Source organism: Nanorana parkeri, unplaced genomic scaffold (genome assembly GCF_000935625.1).
Source record: "Nanorana parkeri isolate BGI_ZX_2015 unplaced genomic scaffold, ASM93562v1 scaffold619, whole genome shotgun sequence".
NCBI classification, from domain to species: Eukaryota; Metazoa; Chordata; class Amphibia; order Anura; family Dicroglossidae; genus Nanorana; species Nanorana parkeri.
Genome location: NW_017306887.1, coordinates 722419 through 744896, shown reverse-complemented (window position 1 = coordinate 744896; position 22478 = coordinate 722419). Strand labels below are relative to the sequence as shown.

General features: G+C 42.4%; 1 protein-coding gene across 1 annotated transcript in view; it reads right to left on the bottom strand.

The window, feature by feature from the left end:
* DCC (DCC netrin 1 receptor) overlaps positions 1 to 22478 on the bottom strand; it is a 410882-nt gene that overhangs the window by 36562 nt on the left and 351842 nt on the right. The window contains exon 22 of the mRNA XM_018562973.1: positions 12515 to 12580. Coding sequence (XP_018418475.1) covers positions 12515 to 12580 — 66 coding nt within the window. The remainder of the gene's footprint in view (positions 1 to 12514; positions 12581 to 22478) is intronic.

Below are 22478 nucleotides of genomic sequence, written 5' to 3'. Positions count from 1 at the left end.
CTGCGTATATTCTGTTATTATATGACTTTACTGTTGATCTGCATTCTGAACAGAGTTTTCTTTCAATATGGCATGTTGTCAGGAACATAAGTAAAATACAAAAACAAAATAAATTGCGTATAAAAGCTTAACGGTCAAATTGCCATCTGCACATTCAGCAAACTGCAGCGCTCATCCGTCACAGCAGCTGCACATAAACTGTAAGACATTTTGATGTATATTTTCCGTGGGAGAGATTTATAGGAAGACCTTGGTGTCTGCAGTGATGCTGCTCTATGGACTTTCATCCCATATTGATGTGGGAACGAACGATATTCACAATAAATGTGATTTAATATTAATACTCAGAATTTATTTTGACTTACTTATATTGGTGCTCGCCAAATGTTGGCTTCAGGGCTAGCTAAACTCTTCTGGTTCCCAATGCAGGGGTTTGAACTTGGTCTTTTTACTTTGTAATAAAATTATGAATATGAAAGACTATTCCATACCTTGAGTTTCTTGCAGCTGCCATGACACTGTGAGAGAATACCTGGGTCTGGAATTGTGCTGTTGGTGTTATTAAACCCAGGATAGGAGGTACTTTGAGTTTCAAAGCAGATATTTGAACTTGGTCTTGAATAAGTTCAGAATAAGTTATGAATAAGAAGGTCTCTTCTATATGTAGTGCCCTGTAGGCAGGAGTGCTACTAAATGTAGTATTTTCAGATTGTATGCAGTCTGATGCTGATTTGTAGTCTGGGTTCATTTGGTTTTCTCTAATCAATCTGCCATCATTTGCATCTGTCTGCTGCTGGGTTTACCCTGGTCACAGAGCAGAGCAACTAATAAGGTCCCGTTCACACTGAGCGATTTATCGCGCGGTAATTCCCGCGATATCGCTCTCCAGTGCATCTCAATGGGGCTCTGTCCGTCGCTGTCGCGGGTCGTGCGTCGCTACAGCAGGACCCTTTTTGGAGCGGATTTTGCCGCGATTCTAGTTTGCTCAATGCAAGCATTTGTGCGATATCGCGCGACAAACGCGCAATTTGCGAATCGCTCAATGTGAATGGGGCCTAAGGGTTTGTTATGAGTGGATATCCCTATCCAGCCAATCACTGTGAGGCCAGTGCTGCATGCTGAGGGAGGAGATAAATACTTGGGGTGGACCATGTGAGCTCTCACTTCCTCCCCTGGGCCCTGCGTGTGGGAAGCTGTTATTGATTGTCTGAGATGACTAGCCATATGATTGCACTGGAGCCTTATGGCTGGAGGCCCAGTAGTTATTACTGATGACAAGGATGAACATGACTAGTGACTTCTGCTTCAGGTATTGCTGTGTCAGGTACTGTACTTGCTGTGCATGGAGACAGTGACCACACTCTGCCATATAATGGAATCTGCATCTGCCTGGATGATCCTAAACCTCCACCTCTCAGCTTGAAGTTCTACAATAAAGTTCTCAGCATCATATCTACACTCTGGACATCACTTCTATCCATTACTATAGAGGGTGGTAAGTGCTGATGGGCAAAGCGAGTGAAATTACACCTAGTCAAGAAGATTACTGAATTCCAGTAACCCATAGCAACCGACCCTAGGATCAAGGTGTGCTGGTGTGTTGTGGATCTATCCTAGAGTTTTCTTATAGAGGAAACACAGGGAGACCCGTTAGTTCTTTTGATGTAGATCACCCTTTGGAGCCAGCAGTAGGGTTATCCTGCATTGGGTTTCACTGACCGACATAAGGGGGACGCTACATATACATTGAGTTTCTTGCAGCTGCCACGATACTATAAAAGAATACATGCATCTGGGATTGTGCTGAGGGGGCGGGTACAGCTGGCTCTGCCTCTAGATAGGCAGAGCCAGCTGTGACTCACGCAGCTGGGCGGATCTCGACATCGATGTCGGGATCCGCTCCGGCTGCGGCGTCTCAGTATACCGCGAGCTATAGCTCGCGGTATACTGAGCTTAGGGTGACGGGACGACGCTAGTTTGTGTCCTCCCGTTCCCCTAAGGAGAACTATGGGGAAAAGCCCTGACCCCATAGTTCTCCTTTAACACTGCCTCTTCTTCAAACAGGGTACTTACATAAAACTTGCACATATTATCAGGGAGTAGCTGTGGTTCTTTCTTGCCCTAAACAAAGCTTGTCATAATAGGCAAAGCTGCATTTCATATCAGATCCTACATAAGCTTATTTCTGCTGCTCATTTGTTGGAGTCCTTACCAGACAAATGCCCCTTTCCTTTTAACATGAATCTACATTTACACAGAGAGATGAAGTATAAAGAGACATGATTTAAAATGCTTCCCTTTATCTCATCAAGAAGAAGGGAATTTCTTCAAACGCGGCCACGTTCTTCTGTTTTCTGGGAAGTTGAAAGCCTGGTTGAAGGCAGACAGGACTGACAGAGAAATGTTGGCTTATTACTGGCATTTCAGAATCAGCCATTAAAGTAACATTTTCTCAAAATGACATTCAGCTTGGCTCAGTAGAGGAACGCGGAATGCAAATGTAACGTTAACCCTTCCACAGATTTTAAATTTTGGATGAGCCACATCGGCCATGGCCTAACATAGCAGGAACATTTAAACATTTAAGTGCAACTCCAGGCAAACCATTGTATCTGCCAAAGGATTTGTAAATGTGGACAACCATTTGTTGGATCAAAATACCTCAGCTTGTCACCAAGATTAGTCTGCTGCTTCCTACACTTTATGGCCAAAATGTGGAAAGCACAAATTACAGAGTTCAGGCACACAACATCAGGTGAGTAAGGACATGGGTTCTTATGTTTTGGAACTCTAGTGCCCTGCACGCATTTGGGGTTAATTGGAATGCCATTGGCTAGCCAGATCTTCTCACAATATCCATACCGGACATCACAAATGCAGTTTTGGCTGAATGGACACAAATAGCCACAGACACACTCAAAGATCTTCTGAGAAACCTTCTCAGAATGCATGGACCCTTGCTGTGTGTTGTTTCTGACCGGCCCCTATGTCAACACAGGTTACAGTAGTAAAGTAAGGGCTGGCAGATGGAACCACAGTGGGGGACTTGGAAATGTCAGGTGATTAAGATTCTGGTAGAGGTTCTTGAAGAAAATAAAGTAAGTACTCATGGATGCCAGAAAGGTAAGTATTAAGAGACTTCTTTTCCAATAATTATTGGTTTTCAAACAACAAAAAGCCTTTAATGTGATTGAATTACCTGATGAAACAATAGCAAAAACAGAAGCAAAAACAAAGGCACCTTCCCTAGCGTAGATTATTTTTATTGAGCAATATCAAAAGATAGAATAATACTCACAAAAGCGTAGATGACAGTAAGCCTTCAAAGTCAGAAGTTGGTCGTCAGTCTTAACAAAAACAAGACAGAGCATTTGAGAGCTGCAAACAGATGACATATTCTGTGTAGCAGCACAGTATGCCTGGGTTAAAGTGTTTCTGGGACCACACTCCCTTCCTCAGGACCTAAATTCTTCCTCCTTCCCATTGAATTTTTAAGGTTTACTGTCATCTACTCTTTTGTGAGTATTATTCTATCTTTTGCTATTGGTCAATAAAAATCATCTACACTAGGGAAGGTGCCCTAGTTTTTGTTTATGTTTCATCAGATACTACAGTCTCCTGACTTATGTGGGGCAGCTACCTGTAGAACCCCTGTGTGCATACATCTCCAGTGGAGTGATAGTTTCCGGCGCTTTTGGCTTTTATTTTCGTGTGATTGAATTACCTGTATGGCCATAATTGTCAGGTATGTTCCAGACAATCATTTGAACTGAGGAAGCCACATAGATGAGTAGTGATGGACTATAACCTCTGAAAGCTTTTATTTCTGTCTGTCCCCCTGCTGAGTAGAATCACCCTCTCTGTTTGTCCTGGTGACCATTATCACCAGGACAGAAAGTGATGGGAAATCCAACATTTTTGAGTTGTCACTAGAACAAGAGGTGAGGGGAGCTCTTCCAATGGGAAATCTGTTCCTGTGAAAACTTTTAAGAGAGGAATTCCTCTCACTTTGTAGAGATTATTTCCTGTTGCATCTTCAGGACAGGAAGTGAAGATAAATATGCTCAATGGGACATAGACACCAAAACAACTGATGGGGGTTTAAACCTTTCCCTATTCTATCCAACAATAACAAAAAAAATGTTTTCTACATACACTACTAGCTACAGCATGACTTGGATACATGAAATCCCTTCTAGACATTTGGCATTGAAACTCATTGAAATTTGCATTAGCGTTGGCTAGATTGCCATTTTAGACACTGCGCAAATTGCGTGAAGTGATCACAATGAAAACTTACAGGACAGATTGATACATTTTACGACTTGACCCCACTCATAAATAGGCCCACAGTGGAAAAGGCGGCCACAGGCAAATTTGTGATCATGCTGTGCTTACAGCCCTCTGAAAATTCTGGGTTAAAGACCACTCACATGTTTTTCTATAGACTACAGCCCTAATATTGGATCCCCAGAGAGGGACTTGACTGTGGTTAGAAATAAAACCGGTTGCAAGTAATTTATCTGTAGCAATCAATGAATTCCTGCCACATCCTGCACAAACCTCCACTTAATTAATATCTTATTTCCCCACAGACATTTTGAAGAAAATTAAACATAGTATCCTGCTGCAATATTAATTTTCAGCTTGGCTAAGCATGCAGAGGCTGTTGTGTAGGCTCTGTTTGTATCCTCCCCTAATTATAAAGTACATTTGTCTTTATTAATCATTATGGATTTCCGGAATTTCAATTTATATTCATATTTAAGAGTCAGTTTTCTAAGGTGCTGGAGGCAGGATAAAAACATATACTGTAATTCTCTGCTTGCCACCTAATATGAGCTTTGATTAGTCAAATGCAAACTCGGTAATTGATGGCAAAAGATTTGTTTTATTACTTATCTACCAGCTTGCTGAGATGGGATACAAGCTAAGCACCAACATTTTTTGACAAAAACACAACCCTGACTTGCCCAAAGTCAAAATTCCATTATTTCATACAGAAAAAAGCAGACTCTAGATAAAGTCTTATGAGGAAACTCAATGGGCAGTCATGTCTCTGACACCTATGCTACATTTGTGAGATGCTTGTTTGTAATGGTTTAAAAGCCTTTAAAGTGTATCTAAATCCAAATACAAGAATATAATACAGTATGTTACAGTCTGCTAGTCCTGAGATGAGCTGTTTGCATTTTTTCTATGCCTTTTCCCTTTACTTTCTCCTAGTACTCCTGTGAATAACACACTTCCTATGTCAGGGTGGCTACGCTCTCTCCTCCACTGTATATATGGAATGAGTTATAGTAGTGACCCAGGCTGAACTTTAAACATGTCTACCTTTCACCATATCCATTACATGTGGTTGATGGGGTAATGCAAAAAAGATACCATTGTTTTATGCTTTCAGGTCACCTCACAAGATGTGACAAGGGCAAGATCAGCAGGTGTTTCTGGTACTTGCTGAAAATCTTCTTAGCCTGGAAAAAGATAACTAATGCAGCCACCACACCTAGAGACTAGTAAGCCTGCTAAGCTGCAATAAATTAAACTTTTGTTCTTGAGCTTAGTTATGCTTTATCACAATAAATGCACCTACACAACATTTTACCTACACAACATAATAAGCACTGCTGGATGACTGGCTGGAGAGTGTAAAAAAAAAAAAATGATGACCCGGGGGGGTCACATGATCAAAGCATTATGATTGACTTATGGAGACCTTTAAGATTGGAAGCCACGTACGCTGTTACTAAGGGCATTAGGACCAGAGAAGTGGTCTTTCAACTCTACTAAGTTTAGATAACAGAGGGGTGTTCTGTGGTGTTTTTGAACTGTTTTAACTATTTTTAAATACATTCAAAATATAGACATTTAAATGTCTATTTAACAGAGAGCTGTGGCCCAACCTTTTTTGGCCATAGTTCTCCTAAGGATCATAATATATTATGTCCTCCTGTGACCCAAAACTCAGTGTATATGCTGAGAGTGCAGAGTCGTGCTTCAGCCGGGACGGATCCCAACAATATTGTCGGGATCCACCCTGCTGGCTGATTGACAATTGGATCTGCCTCTCTAGAGCCAGAGCCAGCTGTGCCCACCCTCTCCGCGTCCGTTACTCCAGTCAGCGCTGGAGAAATGGAGAGGGGAGGGGGAATCCCTGGAGGGAGATTGAGAAATGAGCGATCAGAGATATGTGATCGCTCATTTCCCGATCTATAGAGCCAAAGTGTGACAGCTTCAGTGTCACAACACTTTGGGGTCTATTCACAAAGCTGCCGAGGGCAGCCGAGTGAATGACCGATCAGAAGTGAAGTGAGCCGAACACCTAATGGCCGGCCGCTCGGCCAGCTTCGTCTTTCAGCACGGCTCAGCGCTCGACTGAGCCGCTCGGCCGTGATCGGGAGCTGTACGGGCTATTGTGAATAGCCCGTACAGCACCCCCTCGGTTCTCCTGAACCGAAGGGGTCATGGTGCCGAAGCTAGCCGAAGGATCGGCCGAAGCTACGGCCAGATCCTTCGGCAGCTTTGTGAATAGACCCCTTTGTCTCTTATTATGGAGAAGAGTGTATTTCACTATGTCCAAAATTCTCCTTTAATATATATTATATACCAGGGCTCAAAATTTCCACTCGCCTGCTCGCACTTGGCGAGTGGAAATGCAGTGCAGGCGAGTGGAAATTCCTGTCAGGCTTGCAGTCGCAGATCGCGTACCTGACTCGTGGGAGCAGCTGCTTCTGCTGGTCTGTCTCCCTTCCTTTCGGCCCCAGCTCTTCACTGAGATCCGGGTTGAAAACGGAGTGATTAGTAATGTCTGCAGACCTTACTTGGGAACAGGGGGGAGAGGGTAATATTTTATATGTGGGGGTGCATGGAACAGTGCGGAGAGTGTATTATTTTATATGTGGGGGCAGGGACCTTTGTGGTAATATTGTTAAAGTTGTTAATATGTATTTTTGTAACTTTATTTTGCATAAAACATCAAACAGTGTGATTTATAAGATTATTTAAGAGGGTGTGTTTAGGGGTGGAGTTAAGGGCAGGGTAGGGGTTAGGTGGGCAACTGGTGGCGAGTAACTCTTAAAGCCTGGCTAGTAGCTCAGGACTTGACATTTTGACCCCTGTTATATACAATATATTAATAACATTTAATAGATTTAAAAATAGACTATAATGCAAAATCTGTGCTCGTATATTTACAGACATTGGGATAAACCAATCTACTCAGATTTGCTCCCCTGGTGATAATGCAAATCCGAACTTGCTTTGTTGGTTAGATTATAAAATGGGTATCAGAATCATTAAAACTCAAGGGCTAAAATCTCACATAATATTTAATATGTCAATGTAATTTCAAAAGGTGTTTTCAATCTTTTTAAACTGCAGCTTTTATTAGAATACTACCTGGGGATCCTACTATGAAGGTCATTGTATAGACACTTTCCTGTGTTGTCACCCTGTCACACAGGCTTCTGATGGAGACTACAAGTGACCATTTCAACACACATATACCAGACATTGTCCATGTTTGTCACCGTTAGGAAAAAAAACCCTAAGAGCAGGTTCACACCATTTACCGGACCAGATCTAGTCTGGAAAATAGTGTGAACCTGCCCACAGTTCCAGTGCATTCCAGATCAGACAAAATAAGACACGCAGTATTTTTCTGGTCTGGTCTGGAACGGACTGCGCTGATGTGAACAGAGGCCAGAGATAGCATAGGGATACATTAGAATGCATTTTGGGTCCGAAAACAATCTGGTCTGGTCTGGCCCTAAAAAACTTTTTTTTTAGGATATGTGGTACTTAAGCAAGCAAGACTCACTAAGTCAGGGTTCACATGTGTTGTATCTCATAAGTGTAGACATGATATTAACAGGTCTACAAATTCACATACAGCTCAGATAAGTACCAACGATGGATTGCAAAGCAGCCAGTCTGTGTGTGCGTGCATGCGTTCGTGTGTGTGTGTGGGAGGGGGTGGTCAGAGCAAGAAATAGGTTGAGTATTGCAGTGGCAGCTGCTTTTTGTTTAAATGTTTGACTATTGCAGGACAATGTATTTTTTTCTGAATGAAAAAGAGCCACTTACCAGTTTAGGTCCATATTGGTAAATACAACTTGGGTCCATCACCCACTCTGGTCCCCTTTTCATTCTCCTTTATTGACCGATAAGTAGGCCAACAAGGAGGTACCCATTATATTCATGGTATAGCACAGGAAAAGGTGCATTATCATAAAAAAGATAATAAGGACTTAGTATATTTTTTTTCACTAAGGACATGTATTGCATTATTAATGTAAAGCACATTGACCCATTGCCCATTCATGATAGCTGGAAAGGAGAGCTGGTGGAGGGAAGACTAACTTGGAAGTGAGAGATGCACATAGACTAAAATATCACCTATTTGTCTTATTCCAATGTAAAAACGTGTCATGGAACATTATGACACTTGCCACAAACACAGTCATTGTGCACAGTGACAGGGATCAAGGTTTCATTGCACCAGTATGGTGAAGCCCCATATTTGCATTTCTTAGCTAAAACACTGGCAGGGCACCATGAAAGAAAGGTAACCTTTTTCTCCTCCACCCCAGGAGGACACCCCCTAGGACAAGACTCTCACATTACCTTTAAACAGCCATAAAAGCACCTGTAACACTGATCAATGTAGTAACACTGATCTCCTCCTGATGACACCCACATGCCATTTGTGCTTCATTTACCCTCATAACACTAAATATTAAAGTTAATCATGATCTAATTTAATGAAACCGTACCAACCCCTGATACACTTTAATAACGCAAGCGGAACTGGGGATGAATGTAGATTCCCAGGTTAATGCTTTGTAATTTGCATTTCATTATGAAAAGTCTCCTCACAGTTATGTTGCTCGTGTAGATTACTAAATTGCAAGCTTGGAATAAAGTGATTAATGACCTGTATAGGTAGAACATTGGCAAGATAACAATGGGAAATTAGCCCTTTCTTACTCTCCTGAAAACAATGGCTCTTCTTGCTCTAAGTAGCACTCAGTTAGCCTCCTTAACTGAACTCAAAAAGTGAAATTTGCTGTCTTATAGTGAACATCCAGAAATGTGAATTGTCCCTAAGCAGTACCATACAAAATCTGCCGAAATTCCTACTGAAAAAGTGTACAGAGTACTATCTGTGCCTAGGCATTAAGATGTTTATTTTCATTGGGACATCATCTAAGGCACCAGTGACTCTGACTTTTGGTCTAATGATATTTGGAGTGAGATTTGGTGATGTCACTACTGTGTTGTTCACTGTTCTCCTTGCTGGAGAGAAAGCTGTACCTGAGGACATTCAATGCAAGGGTCTCACTGTTTCTGTTCCATTCATTCTGTGGATATTTGCTTCCTTAGGCCTCATACCGATACCGGAAGTCACATTAAGGAAGCCAGGCAGTGTGTAATGACTCGCCACCTGGCTTCCTGATTAGCTGAGCGGCGTGTAAAGACTCCCCACCGGATTCCCTGATTAGCAGGGAAGCCGAACCCATGCTTCTCGTCACTGAGTGACGATAAAGCATGGAGCCGGCTTTCTGGCCAGATGCGGCGCCCGGCTTCCTGATTGGCGGGGAAGCCAGCTCCATGAGGTGACGAGGGAGCATGAAGCCGGCTTCCTGGCCAATCAGAAAGCGGGTGCCACATCATTAAACCACGCCCGGCTTCCTGATTGGCCCTGCTTCCCAACCACTCAGGAAAACAAGTGACGAGGGAGCAAGGAGCCGGCTTCCCGGACAATCAGGAAGCCGGGCGGCATGTAATGACTCGCTTCCCGGCTTCCTGATACCAGAAGTATCGGGCTGGGCACAGGAGCATTTGGGCGAGTACGAGCACTCCCCCAAATACTCAGCACCAATACCAGTATCGGTGCATCCCTAGTTCTAATACCTCCATCCCATCCACTATGCATGCACAGTGGTAGAGAATACACACAGCTCAGAGCCGCGGTACATGTATTTAGTCTACAGTGGCTCACCTGAAGCCTGTGACAACTGCCGCCACAAGACAGCTCAGATCAGACTCACTCCCTCAGGAATTATTTACAAGGGTGCCTGAGGCGTGTGATCACCGAGAAAGCCTGTCACAGAGATCACAGCAATATGTAAACGTAAAACAAAATGTATACAGTACATGTTCCTACAACATAGCAACTCACAAAACCTTGTGTGAGTGAGGATAAATACATAATAATGATGATAAATTGTCTTCTCCATTCATTTCCTGGGTTCCCCTTTTTCATTTGAGCTCTTATCTGTCTAATCTTTAAATTTTATTTTGTTGTTTTTTTTTTTAGCATTTTAACCTTCTTCCAACAAGAGGTCATTCAAGTCTTGATGCCCAAGTTTAGCAGCATTATAATTCGCCAGTGAACTTGACCATAACTCCATGAATAATCTGCATACCCACATATTTTTTACACTTTTTAATGAGCATGTAAGACTTTTATTTGGTACACTTTTTTAATAAATACACTGCTCAATTTTTTTTTACCATAAGCTGATCAAGGTACAAAAATTGAATATTTGCTTTTTATTAATTTATTTTAAAAAAACTGTACTGTTGTCTTAGTAAAAAAAAAAAGGTGTATTTCTCTGTGCACTCTCTTTTTAACAGGCACTTAGCTTTGTCTTTTTTTTTTCAAACCTGTTAATTTTTTATTTATTTATGTATGTATTTATTTTTTAGCTTTTTAACCTTCATCCATCCAAAGGACATTTAAGTCTAGATGCCCAGACCAAGTTTAGCAGCAATAGAATTCACCAGTGAACTTGACTATAACTCCATGACTAATTTGCATACCCAAATAATTTGTAATTTTTTTTAAGAGCATATAAGACTTTTATTATGCACACTGTTTTAATAAACACCGTTCAATTTTTTTTATCATAAGTTGATCAATGTACAAAAATTTATTTTTCAAAAGTTATTTTTTTTAAACACTGTAGTGTTGTCTTAATATATAATATTTATTTCTCTGTACACTCTCTTAAAGGGCACTCAGCTTTATCTTTATCTTTTTTTTTTTTTTTAAAGAAAACTTTTTATGAGCGAGAACTTATTCTCCAACATATAGATAATTGCTTCCTACATGTCCTCCTTGGTCATCTTTTCCCATTCTGAATCGTTTGCTCTTACCTTTTGTATTCATTTAAGGCATGTGATTTTATACCTGGTCAAAGCTCTAATCTATGGATTATAATTATGGTGTTCTGTATTCTTCCGATACTGATATATATACAGTATATAGATACTTCTGATACTGGTATATATGTAACGGAATATGTAATTCACAGCTCTTTTTGTAATTTTGTAATTCTGCTTTTGTTTAATAAAATATTTTGGGGGAAAAACACTTGTTAAAGGAGAACTTATCCAGAAAATGTTGTATTTTGATAATTAAATGTGATTAATTCATGTAATAATAAAATGAATGTTGTAAATTCCTTTTCTATTTCAAATGCCTTTATTTAGATGTTTTCTCCACATTGAAATGCGGACCAAGCTGTCCAGCTAAAATTTCAGTGGCAGGGTTAGGGACAAACTCTAACACTGGTAGTGGTGGTTACAACAGCCACCTTTGTAACAATTAAAATATTTTTCTCTTTTTTCTATTAGGGGCTCGTGCACATTAACCGCACGGTAAAACGCAACATTTTACCATGCAGGTAGTGCCCACTGAATGGCAGCAGTGAGCCATGGTGCCCTGCATTGTTACAACACAAGTATCTGTTACTTTATTTGGATGGTACAAAATGTCCATTCAGGTCCCCGCACAGCAGCCTGGTGTACGGTGCTGCGGTGACATGCAGTGCATCCAATGCACTGCAAAAGAGAAGGACGTCTGCATTTTTTGCAGTGCACTGCAGATCACACCAGCATTGTGGTGTAAATGGGGGCACATAGAAAACCATTGTTTTCTATGTGGCTTGCACTGTACAGTTGCTGAAAAACACCAGTCATCAAATACAGTGTGAATGAGCCCTAGATTGTTCTGTAACTGCTCTAGCTACCAATGACAGTGGTATAGTTCATCCCAACCCCTGCCATTGTGTTCATCCCAACCGCTGCCAGCTTGTTCTGCATGGAAATGTGGAGAAAAACCGAAAGGAAGGCATCCAAAATAGTGCCCTTAGTAATTATAAAGCAAATTTACTTTAAAAAAGAAAATTAAAAATTAAAGTCAGCTGCAGACAATATACAATTGTGCTCTGACACATCACAAATGCTATTGTCTAACACAGGGTTTAAGCAACCTTGGGCAACTACAAGTGCAGTGAGGCGTTGCACGACCCTGACAGCCTGACAGGCAGAGGCATGATAGTATTTGTAGTTTCAGCACGGCTGGAGTGCCGAGTCTGCCTACCCCTGATCTATCATATTCTAAATAACTGAAGGCTAAATTAGTATCTATTAGTGATCTTCTATAGACAAGATATTCTGACCAGAAGACGTGCATTGTGGAAACATAGGACCAGGTACTTACCATTCAGACTACTTCTGTCAATTAAGTTTGTGTCCACTGGCCAATATGATCCATCACCATGTCGACCTGTTGGAAGAGAGAATGCTGATGTTAGTTTAGTTGCCACAGTGGCAAGCTGCAGCATGCGGCTAGAGACACTGCACCCCTTAAGGGAGAATTATGGGGAGAGTGAAATACCCTCTTCCACATAATTAGGGCCAACCTATGATACTGAAGCTGTCACACGTCATCCCTGCAGAGAGCGATGACTCTTAGGGCTCAGTCACACTAGACACACTGCGTTCCGGCCCGATTCTGACCAGAACACACTGCATCGCATTGCGGCCGGCTCACTATTTTGTGGAGCAGGAGGGGGCATGGCGGTCCACTGAAGTGAATGGCACCGTAGCCACACCCTTCGGCCGCACAGGAACGCAAGGCACATTATGCCTGCGGTCCGGTCTGAACCAAATGCTGCAAGCACTGCTTTGTTTGGTGTAAACGAGGCCTTAACCACCACGCCACGCAGGTATACCCCTTCCCTGTCCCTCCAGCGCTGATTGGAGTTTTGACAATCTTGTCAGGATCTTTCCCGGCCGCAGCGCGGCTCTGTGCAGGAGGACATAGTTTTGGGTCACAGGAGGGCATAGTAAAAGGTTGGGCCATAGTTCTCTTGTAATATTATTGCTACATAAGGGCAATACCTCAGGCACCAATGCACCAACATCAGGTGAGTTGAGCTGCATTGATCAGCATTGATTTAAAGCCAACATTGCAATAGACTGTAACATCATCAAAGCATTGCACCGCTCCTAAACGCACACCAACCTGCACACATTGTAAAGACATAAACACGCACCCGCTGGTGTAACGGGGCACTAAGACATTTGCCAGTTTGATGTAATTAAACATGACCGTTCCATTTCAAGGTGCGCCAGCAATGACTTTCTAAAGCGGACAACAATTCCCTGGAATTTACATAGCCCTGCTCCTAAGTTTGGCTCTGTACTTTTTCCCCACATAAGTTAGCACAGAGCTTGAAGTGAAATAAGAGGGTTCCCCACCATAAGAGAGTGTCTATCTGTTGAACATGTGAAGGTATGATATGACTTACTCTTTAACACAGTGTTGGATTAAGTGGTTGGTATGAAGGTAACTCTCTAGCTTTAAAGAACAACTCCGGGCAGGTCAAAAAATGAACTCCCCGCAGTGGGGCTATCCATGCACTGCAAGGGTTAAGTGCTCATTTTGGTCTAGGATGTAAAATAAAAAAAGATATACTTACTCGATCCTTGATCCTGTCTGGCTGGTACCTGCAGGCTTTTCGTTGCTGGACTCCAGCGATCTAAGGATTTGTGACGTTATCAAGCTAATTGACTTGCATTGGATATGGGGAAGCATTCCAGAGTCAAAATGGAGGGGCAGAGAGGTGAGCAGTCACCTCTGCAGGACCAAACAACGGGTAAGTGTATCTTCTTTGATTGAGACCATCGACCAAAAGGAGCACTTAACCCTTGCAGTGCGTGGGTAGCCCCAATGCAAGGGTTAATTTTTTACACACTTGAAGTTCTTCTTTATTAAATCACTGAACCCAATAATATAATATTATGCAAGCAGTGTAAGTACATACATTTAAAAGAGAACTATGGGGTAAGTGTTTTTCCCCATATACCAACCTCCTCCCGTGACCCAAAGCTCAGTATATAGCGGGCTATTGCCTGCGATATACTGAGAGTGCCGCAGCCGGGACGGATCCCGGCAATACTGTCTGGATCCACCCAGCTGCGTGAGTGACAGCTGGCTCTGCCTATCAATAGGCAGAGCCAGCTGTGCCCACCCCCTCTCCGTCCATTCCTCCTGTCAGCGCTGGAGAATCGGAGAGGGGATGGGGGACTCACTGCAGGGAGCAGTGACTGACAGTCACCGCTCACTGCAGGGAGACGATCGGGATGTAAGCGGATCGGTGGCATGTTTCTGCTCACTTCCCGATTGATAGAGCCGAACGGTGACAGCTTCTTTGTCGGCAAAAAGTCGGCTCTAACTATGAGGATGGAGTGGAAATCACTCACCTCATAGTTCTCCTTTAACTTGGCATCAGTCCCTTCACAGCAGAACTGGGAGAGGGTGAAGCAACACAAAGAGCTGATCATTTGTCCTGCAAGAAACATGCTGCTAAAAGGAGAGAGTAGAGAGACAGAGACATGGCCTCATCACTCTGCAGCTTTTCCTTTCCCTGTCCAGTCGCAGGCTGAGGGAAGGACAAGACCTGTAAGTGTTACTTTACTGCAGCAGAGAAAAATCAGGGTCCCCTGACCTGCCAGACCTACAGTAATTGTGCTGTGTAAATCTCAAGATTGGACGGACAGAAATACAAATCCTTTGGCAGGTACAACAACTCCCTCATATGTCCTGTATCTCTGCATTCAACCGTTCACCTGCACTTCAGCTTTAAGGGATAACTGTGCTAAAAGTACAGTTGTAATTTGCTTATGATGTACAGATCAGAACCTGCTGAGGATCTGCAATAACGTTGGTTGGAATGCTTGCAATGTATTTAGGTCACTTGGAGGGGATTGTAATTCTCCCAGCAAAACTGTCACCAAACGCATTGTGCTACTCTCTTATGCATGGAAAGCATAATGGCAGCATCCGATATGAGAGGATACATCCCGGCAGCTTCTATCTGTCTGTAAATATATAATGACTAACAGATGCTTTGGAAATTATAAAGCTTGTTACTACCTTTAGGCCCCCAGCCAATAAGCGATAAACAGGCCATAAAAATGTTTGCTTTGCTGAAACCTTGCTGATGTCATGGCCTTGTCCTTAAAGTGACCCCCATCAGCCATTACAGCTTTTATAATGATCAGACACCATAAGATGCCTATGGTCACACTCTTTAGTCAGAACACCCACTTCTGCATGCCTCTCTGAAACTAGTTCATGTAATTAGGGGCCTGATTTCAAGACCTAGCACCTTGCCCTCTCCTGTCCTATAACGGTGCCCTTTTTGGCCACTGGGGAACCCCCACTGCTCATGGATCTAGCAGTTGGTGAAGCTTAACATGAGCCGTATTTAATTTTAACCTAATGCACACCAAACCTACTATTGCCTTTATTAGCTTCCTTTATTGCCCCTCTCTGGTTTGGTTTGACTTTTTTTCTGCAGCCTGGCTTCCTGGCAAAGCTCCATCAACCGCCATCTTGTTGTCCAGTTACTGCCCTTAATGGCCACTGGAGCAGTTCTAATGTGCACTGTTATGGTAGTTGGCTGAGCTCATCCCTGAAGTCAAACAAAGTCAGGTCTGAGAAATAGAACAAAACCAAATCAGAGTAAGTAACTCTAAGCAACAGTAAGCATCTAAAGATGTCTACTAGGCACTTTTACATTAATACTATAAAATGAAGAACAGGTTCACTTTACCATGAAGTCAGCAAAGCAAGCCTCCAAGTAGTTAAGAGAAACTAGTTTCAGAGAGGGTCACACAGAGAAGGGTTTTCTGGCTAATGTAAGCAGGTATCTTGTATTGTTTGCTCTTAGAGTATCCAAACCCATATCTAAACGACTGTGAGCTCCGTCCCAGTGCCAACATCTTCTCCCTGGCTTCTTCTGGGTGCTGGATTTTTGCCCATTTTGGCCGACGTGGAATTAGGTAATGGACTCCCATCAGGCATGGGAGTTCATTCATCCTGACACCGCGACATACTGAGAATATACACTGAGCTGCGCATTTGCAGGCAGTTAAGTTTCTTTATCGTGGAAGAGGCATAGCATGGCTTTGTTCTACTTTATCCGGAGGATCCTCTTGGGGTTCCACTCCATCTGGGCGTTTACTTTGAATCTGACACTGTTTGCAGGTTGGTTAACCTAGATCAGGAATAGGGATGACCTCGGGTTTGGTCCAAACTTGAGTTGGTCCGAACCTGAAAGGAAGCTGTCAGTTGTGGCCCAATCACCATCCCTTACCCGCAGCTGGACGTAAACAAAGGGGTGGTACACAGGGGACATTATTGACCTTATATAGCCACATGGCCATATTAGGTCAATGTCATTAACCAAATATGACCATATAAGGTCAATGATGTTACCAGTATCCCATTCCTTTGTTAAAGTGCAGGTGCGGGGAAGGGAATGCCCCAGTCTCAGGTGATTGGGCCAGAACTAAAAGCTTCCTTCCAGGTTTGGACCAACTCAAGTTTACTGCTCGTTTAGGTATGTAACTCCCAACAGTGCAGATTCAAAGGAAACTCCCAGGATCCTGTGGAGTAGAGAATGCCATGGTGGCAACTGATTGGACCGGCACTGACAGCTTTCTTCCCGATAAGACAAACTCAAGCTCAGCCCTAGTCAGGAAGTAGGTTAGTTATGCAATTGTCATTATCCAAGTTATGAACTAACAAGACTTCTGCCAAAATCAACCGGTATTGTTCTACACTTATCCAACAGCTATAAGAAAATGCATCTAATTGTATATTTAGGAGACCAAAAGGGAGCATATAAGCAGGGGCGTCCTGAGGTTGGGTATCACCCGGAGTGGAGGCCGGGTGACACCCGCCGTGACGTCGCCGTGTGCGATGACGTCATCGTGCATGCGCGGTCGTCTTATTGATGCCTGCCGGCAGCCATCTTAATGCTGGACGTCAGCAGAAAGAGGGGGGGATGTTCCCCCAGCGGGATGAGGTATGGAGCCGGGTCCCCTCCTCTCTCCTGACACTGTCGGGCTCTCAGTCCGTGACCGAGTGCCCCACTTTTCATAGGGGTCGACACCAAAATGACTGTCAGTCATTTTGCTGTCACCCCTCCAATGGTGGCACCCAGGTGCGGGCCACACCTCCCGCACCCCCCTTGTGTGTGACGCCACTGCATATAAGAGAAGTTTATTGTTAGGAACTACATACACTTTAAACATTTAAAATAATAGCTTCACTTTAAGAAGGCCTTGTTGGAGAAAATGCAAATCGTACCATGCAAGTTATGGGGAAGAAAAAAAAGACGCATCACTTTCTCCTTCCTCCCGTCTATATCAAAGCACTTGTTTGACAACCCCTGATGGGCCATAGAGATCATGTAACACAATGCAGTCATGATACAGGTCCCTTCACTTCTTATCTTCCCATCCCATTTGATGGCTTCCATCTGACATTTCCCCGCCTGCATGTAAAAAAAAAATTGTCTTTATTATGTGAAACGGTGACGGCCCATCTCATCGGAGCTGTGTGCCTGGATGTAGATTTCCCTGTCAGATGAAATAAGAGGGCTGTCATGTTCCATTACAGAGACAGGGCCATGTAGGAGTAATCACAAAGGCCTGATTTGTTTGGAGTTCTGCTCAAGCCGTGGCTCACTCGAAACCTTTTAAAAGTCTCGTCTTGTATGCATGTCACTTATGCACATCACATATATGGCTGGATCTGTTCATAATGAAGTGCGAGGGGGGAATAAAAAGAGAAGGATTTTACCATGTCTCTAGAGACTGGTTGTTGCTTTAAAGTGGACCTGTCACATTTACGTAGAATCACCTTCTGGGTTTGGAAACACAAGTTCAAGATTTTCCCAGAAGTTTCAGCAATTAATTTCTATTTTTATTTTTTTGCATGTGATGTTGACAGAAGCCATACTTATTTTTAAAACAGCACAGCTACTTATTTTCTCCCTGGTTCTCATTTGCATTTCATGCCAAAGGCACTCAGAATGTGCTGTCACAAGATGGTCAGGAATCTACAAGCAGGTTTGAACTACGGAGGAAATATGGCCAACGTTAAAGAGGACCTAGCATTTGATTTATTGTGCATGTGCAGTATATGCTCAGTAATGCGTAAATGTAACACTTCCTCTTACAGAGATCACAGCACTCCTCCAATTAAGACAGGAGCTGATTAGCCTACCAGCAGGTCTCTGGATTCAGGAACAAGGGTAACTTAGCCTTTAACTCTTCTGAATGTATTGCTCTATCGCTGCTGCCCATCACCCCCAATATACAGATGGTTTCTTTTCCCCCTGAATATATCTATACATATTTAGCCCATGAGGGTGTACAATAAGCTTGACATAGGTGACAGCTATGTAAACAGACAGCCATTGTAGAGAGGAGGTAAGGCTGTGTCCAGTAATAATAAAGCTAGCAGCCAGGCCGGCAGTGTGAGGTCAGAGCACAATAGACACACATAGAGGTGACAGTGTGTCATGGTGTCAGCAGCCCCAGAGGGCAGCTCCCCTCTTCTTTCTGACTGGCTCCTCCTCTACCCTCCATTCACAGCTGCTGCTAGCATGGCTGCTGTTTCCCCAATCACTCCTGGCTCCCCGCCTCCCCCGGCCCTCTCTCTCTAGCGTTCATCCCGTTCATCATTAGAGCAGAGATAATAAAACCACATTATATATATGGGTGTCAGATGGTGCTGAAGCATGGTTGTTCTAGTTTGAGATGGCCTCTTTCACTGCTCTTCTAGATGGCCCAACATAGGAGGGTGAATTCTACAGCTCAGGACTTAGATCTTTAAAAAATAACAACAAACACACCTTTAGAAATGTTTAGTGATGACAATCTACAAACACATACTTCTAGATCATTGCCGGCTTTGTATTCTTTACATTCCTTATTTCTCTTTTCTTCCCCAGTCTTCTGACAGTGGCCATGATTACTAAGGGCAGATTACTAGCTCTCATTTTACTTCCTTGACCTCTGGCACATGTGACTAGACATGTGATCACGCACATCATCTCAGGGGAGGAAAATGCCTTTCCCTGAGATCTCATGAGATTACAGATGAGATTTCCCAGCAATGCTCTGCTGATGACAAGGCAATCCCAGTGTGCATTGCTTTGCCAAACTGAAGTCATTTTTCCCTTTTAAAGCAGGAAGTGAACGCTCTGCAAGTGTAAGTATTTCACAATCACAGCATTTTACACCTGACATGTCTGTCTTATTGTTAATCCTAACTCCCAACCTAATCAACCAACAAACCTTAACCTTAGTCTAAATCTTAAAGCGGACCTTTACACTCAAAAATCAAATTCTACATCCAGAAGGATTGTGTATATGCGAAGTTGTTGGGTAATGACTGCAGTTTGCCAAAGCAATGCACACTGGGATTGCCTTGTCATCAGCAGAGCATTACTTAGATGACGTGCATGGTCACATGTCCTAGTCACATGTCTAGTCAAATGTGTCAGTAATCCAGGAAGTAAAGGGAGAGCTAGTAATCTGCCCTTAGTAAAAATGGCTACTGTGGGAAGAATGGAGAGCAAAAGAGAAATAAGTAATGCAAAGAATACAAAGCCTGGAATGATCTAGAAGTATGTGTGTGTAGATTGTCATTACTAAACATTTCTAAAGGTGTGTCTGTTGTTATATTAAAGATATGGGTAAAGGTCCGCTTTACATTTGAATCAAATCTCTAGTATGCAAGGCTTTTATCATTTATCTTTTTTTTTTGTTTGCTTTAGCAAACTCTGTTACAGATTCTCCCCTTTATATTTCCAGGAAGATAATGTTTTCTTTCGCATGCCTCCTCAAACTGACTGCTAGGTGGAAGGATCTGCCTTCATGATTAGCACTTGAGCCCTCTTAGTGCTGTAATAGAAAATATCATCCTTTTATCTGTGATGCATCTTTCAGTGTACTTCAGCAAATGAAATACTAATACAGTGGATGCCCGTCATTCGACTTTCAGCTCTGTGTAGACATCCAGAAAAGGAAAACAGGCAAGCACATAAGTAGAAAATTACATTTTAAGGGCAGTTAGCAACCCATTCATATTTTTAACAGTTTTAGAAAATTATAGCAGCTGCAGATTGAAATGGAAATAGTTTTTTGTTGTAAATAACATTAAACAACCTTTATCATTTTTAAGTGTATTTTTTCTTAATTCTCCACCCTGAACCTAACCCTACACTGACTCTAGAAATTGTATACGATCACTTCAATAAATAATATGCCATCACAGCGATAATTCAATTATTGTGAAATTAAAAGTTTTAACACTTCCATGCTAAAAATGTCATGTGAGAAAGTTCTGGCTTTCTTATTCACAATAAAAAATATTAATCAGAGCCGAAATCTCCATGCCATCATCACATGATCTGGGTATGAATATACCAATGCCACACAAACAGGTCTTTAGTCATGTGACTGTTGCTGATTCCGGGATGCAAGCTGCCAAGGCACCAGCTGGATGCATTGTCTTACCATGTGCCAATGTGTTTTTCTATGGCTTGGAGCTTTCTAAAATTCTGTCAAAGTTTCTGTTTTAAGATGAGCTGCAACCTAAGCCCTATAATTTGGGTAAATGACATGATACAAGTATGCAGCAAGCAGGCCATAGCACGCCTTTCTCTTTCTACTGCATTCTAAGTTGTATAATGCAATGTTATCATACAAGGCCTTCTGTATGGAAAAATGTCTCACAATTCTTTCTTTTACATTATGCGTCCATTTTGTCATTGATTCATAAACTCTTTAAAAAATGTGTTTTGAGTCAGTTGACTCGTCTCTATTAATGTAAGACTCGGGCAGCTGAAGCTACGTACAAAGTTAAAATATGTGAATGTGAGCTGCTTTACAACCAATTTGGAATTCTTCCAGCCGGTCTTGTAGCCTTGGCACCGCAGCATTGCTAGATTGGTCAGCGCTGCAAATCAGCAATACAGCTTGGTCACTGACCCACCTCCAGCCTGCTGACTGGGCACACAAGGTCTATCAGCATAATGATGAGGCTATTGTGCTCTCTCCTCCTGTCTGGGAGCTCCCAGTATTAGACTGTCAGCACTCTGCCATGCAGTACAGCCTGATGGACTGAAAATATCAACACTTCCTGTCAAAGTCCTACCACACATGAGATTACAGGAAATTTATATAAGGGCAGATGTAATTACCTGTATTATCTGGATTTAAAAATAATCGTATGTGTGTTCAATAGTAGAGCAGGGGAAGGCTAGAACTGCTATCAGATTTACATTTCTGTCTGGGTCTCTGTTGCAGATGTCCCCTCATTTCCTGTTTGGTGATACCATTGTGAGCAGGACAGGAAGTGAGTACATTTCTCTGAGAAGAGAGTCCAGATAGCATTGAGGAGCAGAAAGCAGTAAAAACACATCAGGAGTACTAATACTTCACCACTATATGTAGCGATACTTCACCACTCTATCTCAGTACTAATACTTCACCACTCTATGTACTAATACTTCACCACTCTATGTACTAATACTTCACCACTCTATCTCTCGGTACGAACACTTAACCTCTCTATGTACTAATACTTCACCTCCATCTCTCAGTACTAATACTTCAGCACTCTATCTCTCAGCACTAATACTTCACCACTCTATCTCTCAGCACTAATACTTCACCACTCTATGTAACAATACTTCACCACTCCATGTACTAATACTTCCCCACTTTATCTCTCGGTACTAATACTTCACCAATCTATGTACAAATACTTCACTACTCTATGCACTAATACTCCACCACTCTATCTCTCAGTACTAATACTTTGCTACTTTATGTACTAATACTTCACCACTCTATGTACTAATACTTTACCAATCTATGTACTAATACTTCACCACTCTGTCTTTATCACCACTCTACTCAGTTGGCTTGGCATACATTCTAATGACACTTTAGATTTGGATAGAGTGAATCAACTTTTTTTTCTTTGTATTTTTTATTTCAGAGGGTATTCCTGGATGTTAGAGTTGACAGTTTTATCTGCTCTATTTGGCTTAGTGAATATTGCCAGTGGAACAGAACTTGGTAGGAAATCGAGGATCTTATGGCTTTCACTACAACAGGCATAGAGTGAAATGTTCTCCAATGTTGTCCCTGTTTCAGTGACACTGTCTAAATGTGATTTCCTCTCACATTTAAAAGCCTCCCTCATACTGCCTGTTGTGTCTTAGGGACATGAAATGAAGGTGGTTTCCCCAAAGGGACACACGCATACACACAAAAAAAGTACTTTATAAAATACTTTGCCTACAGAC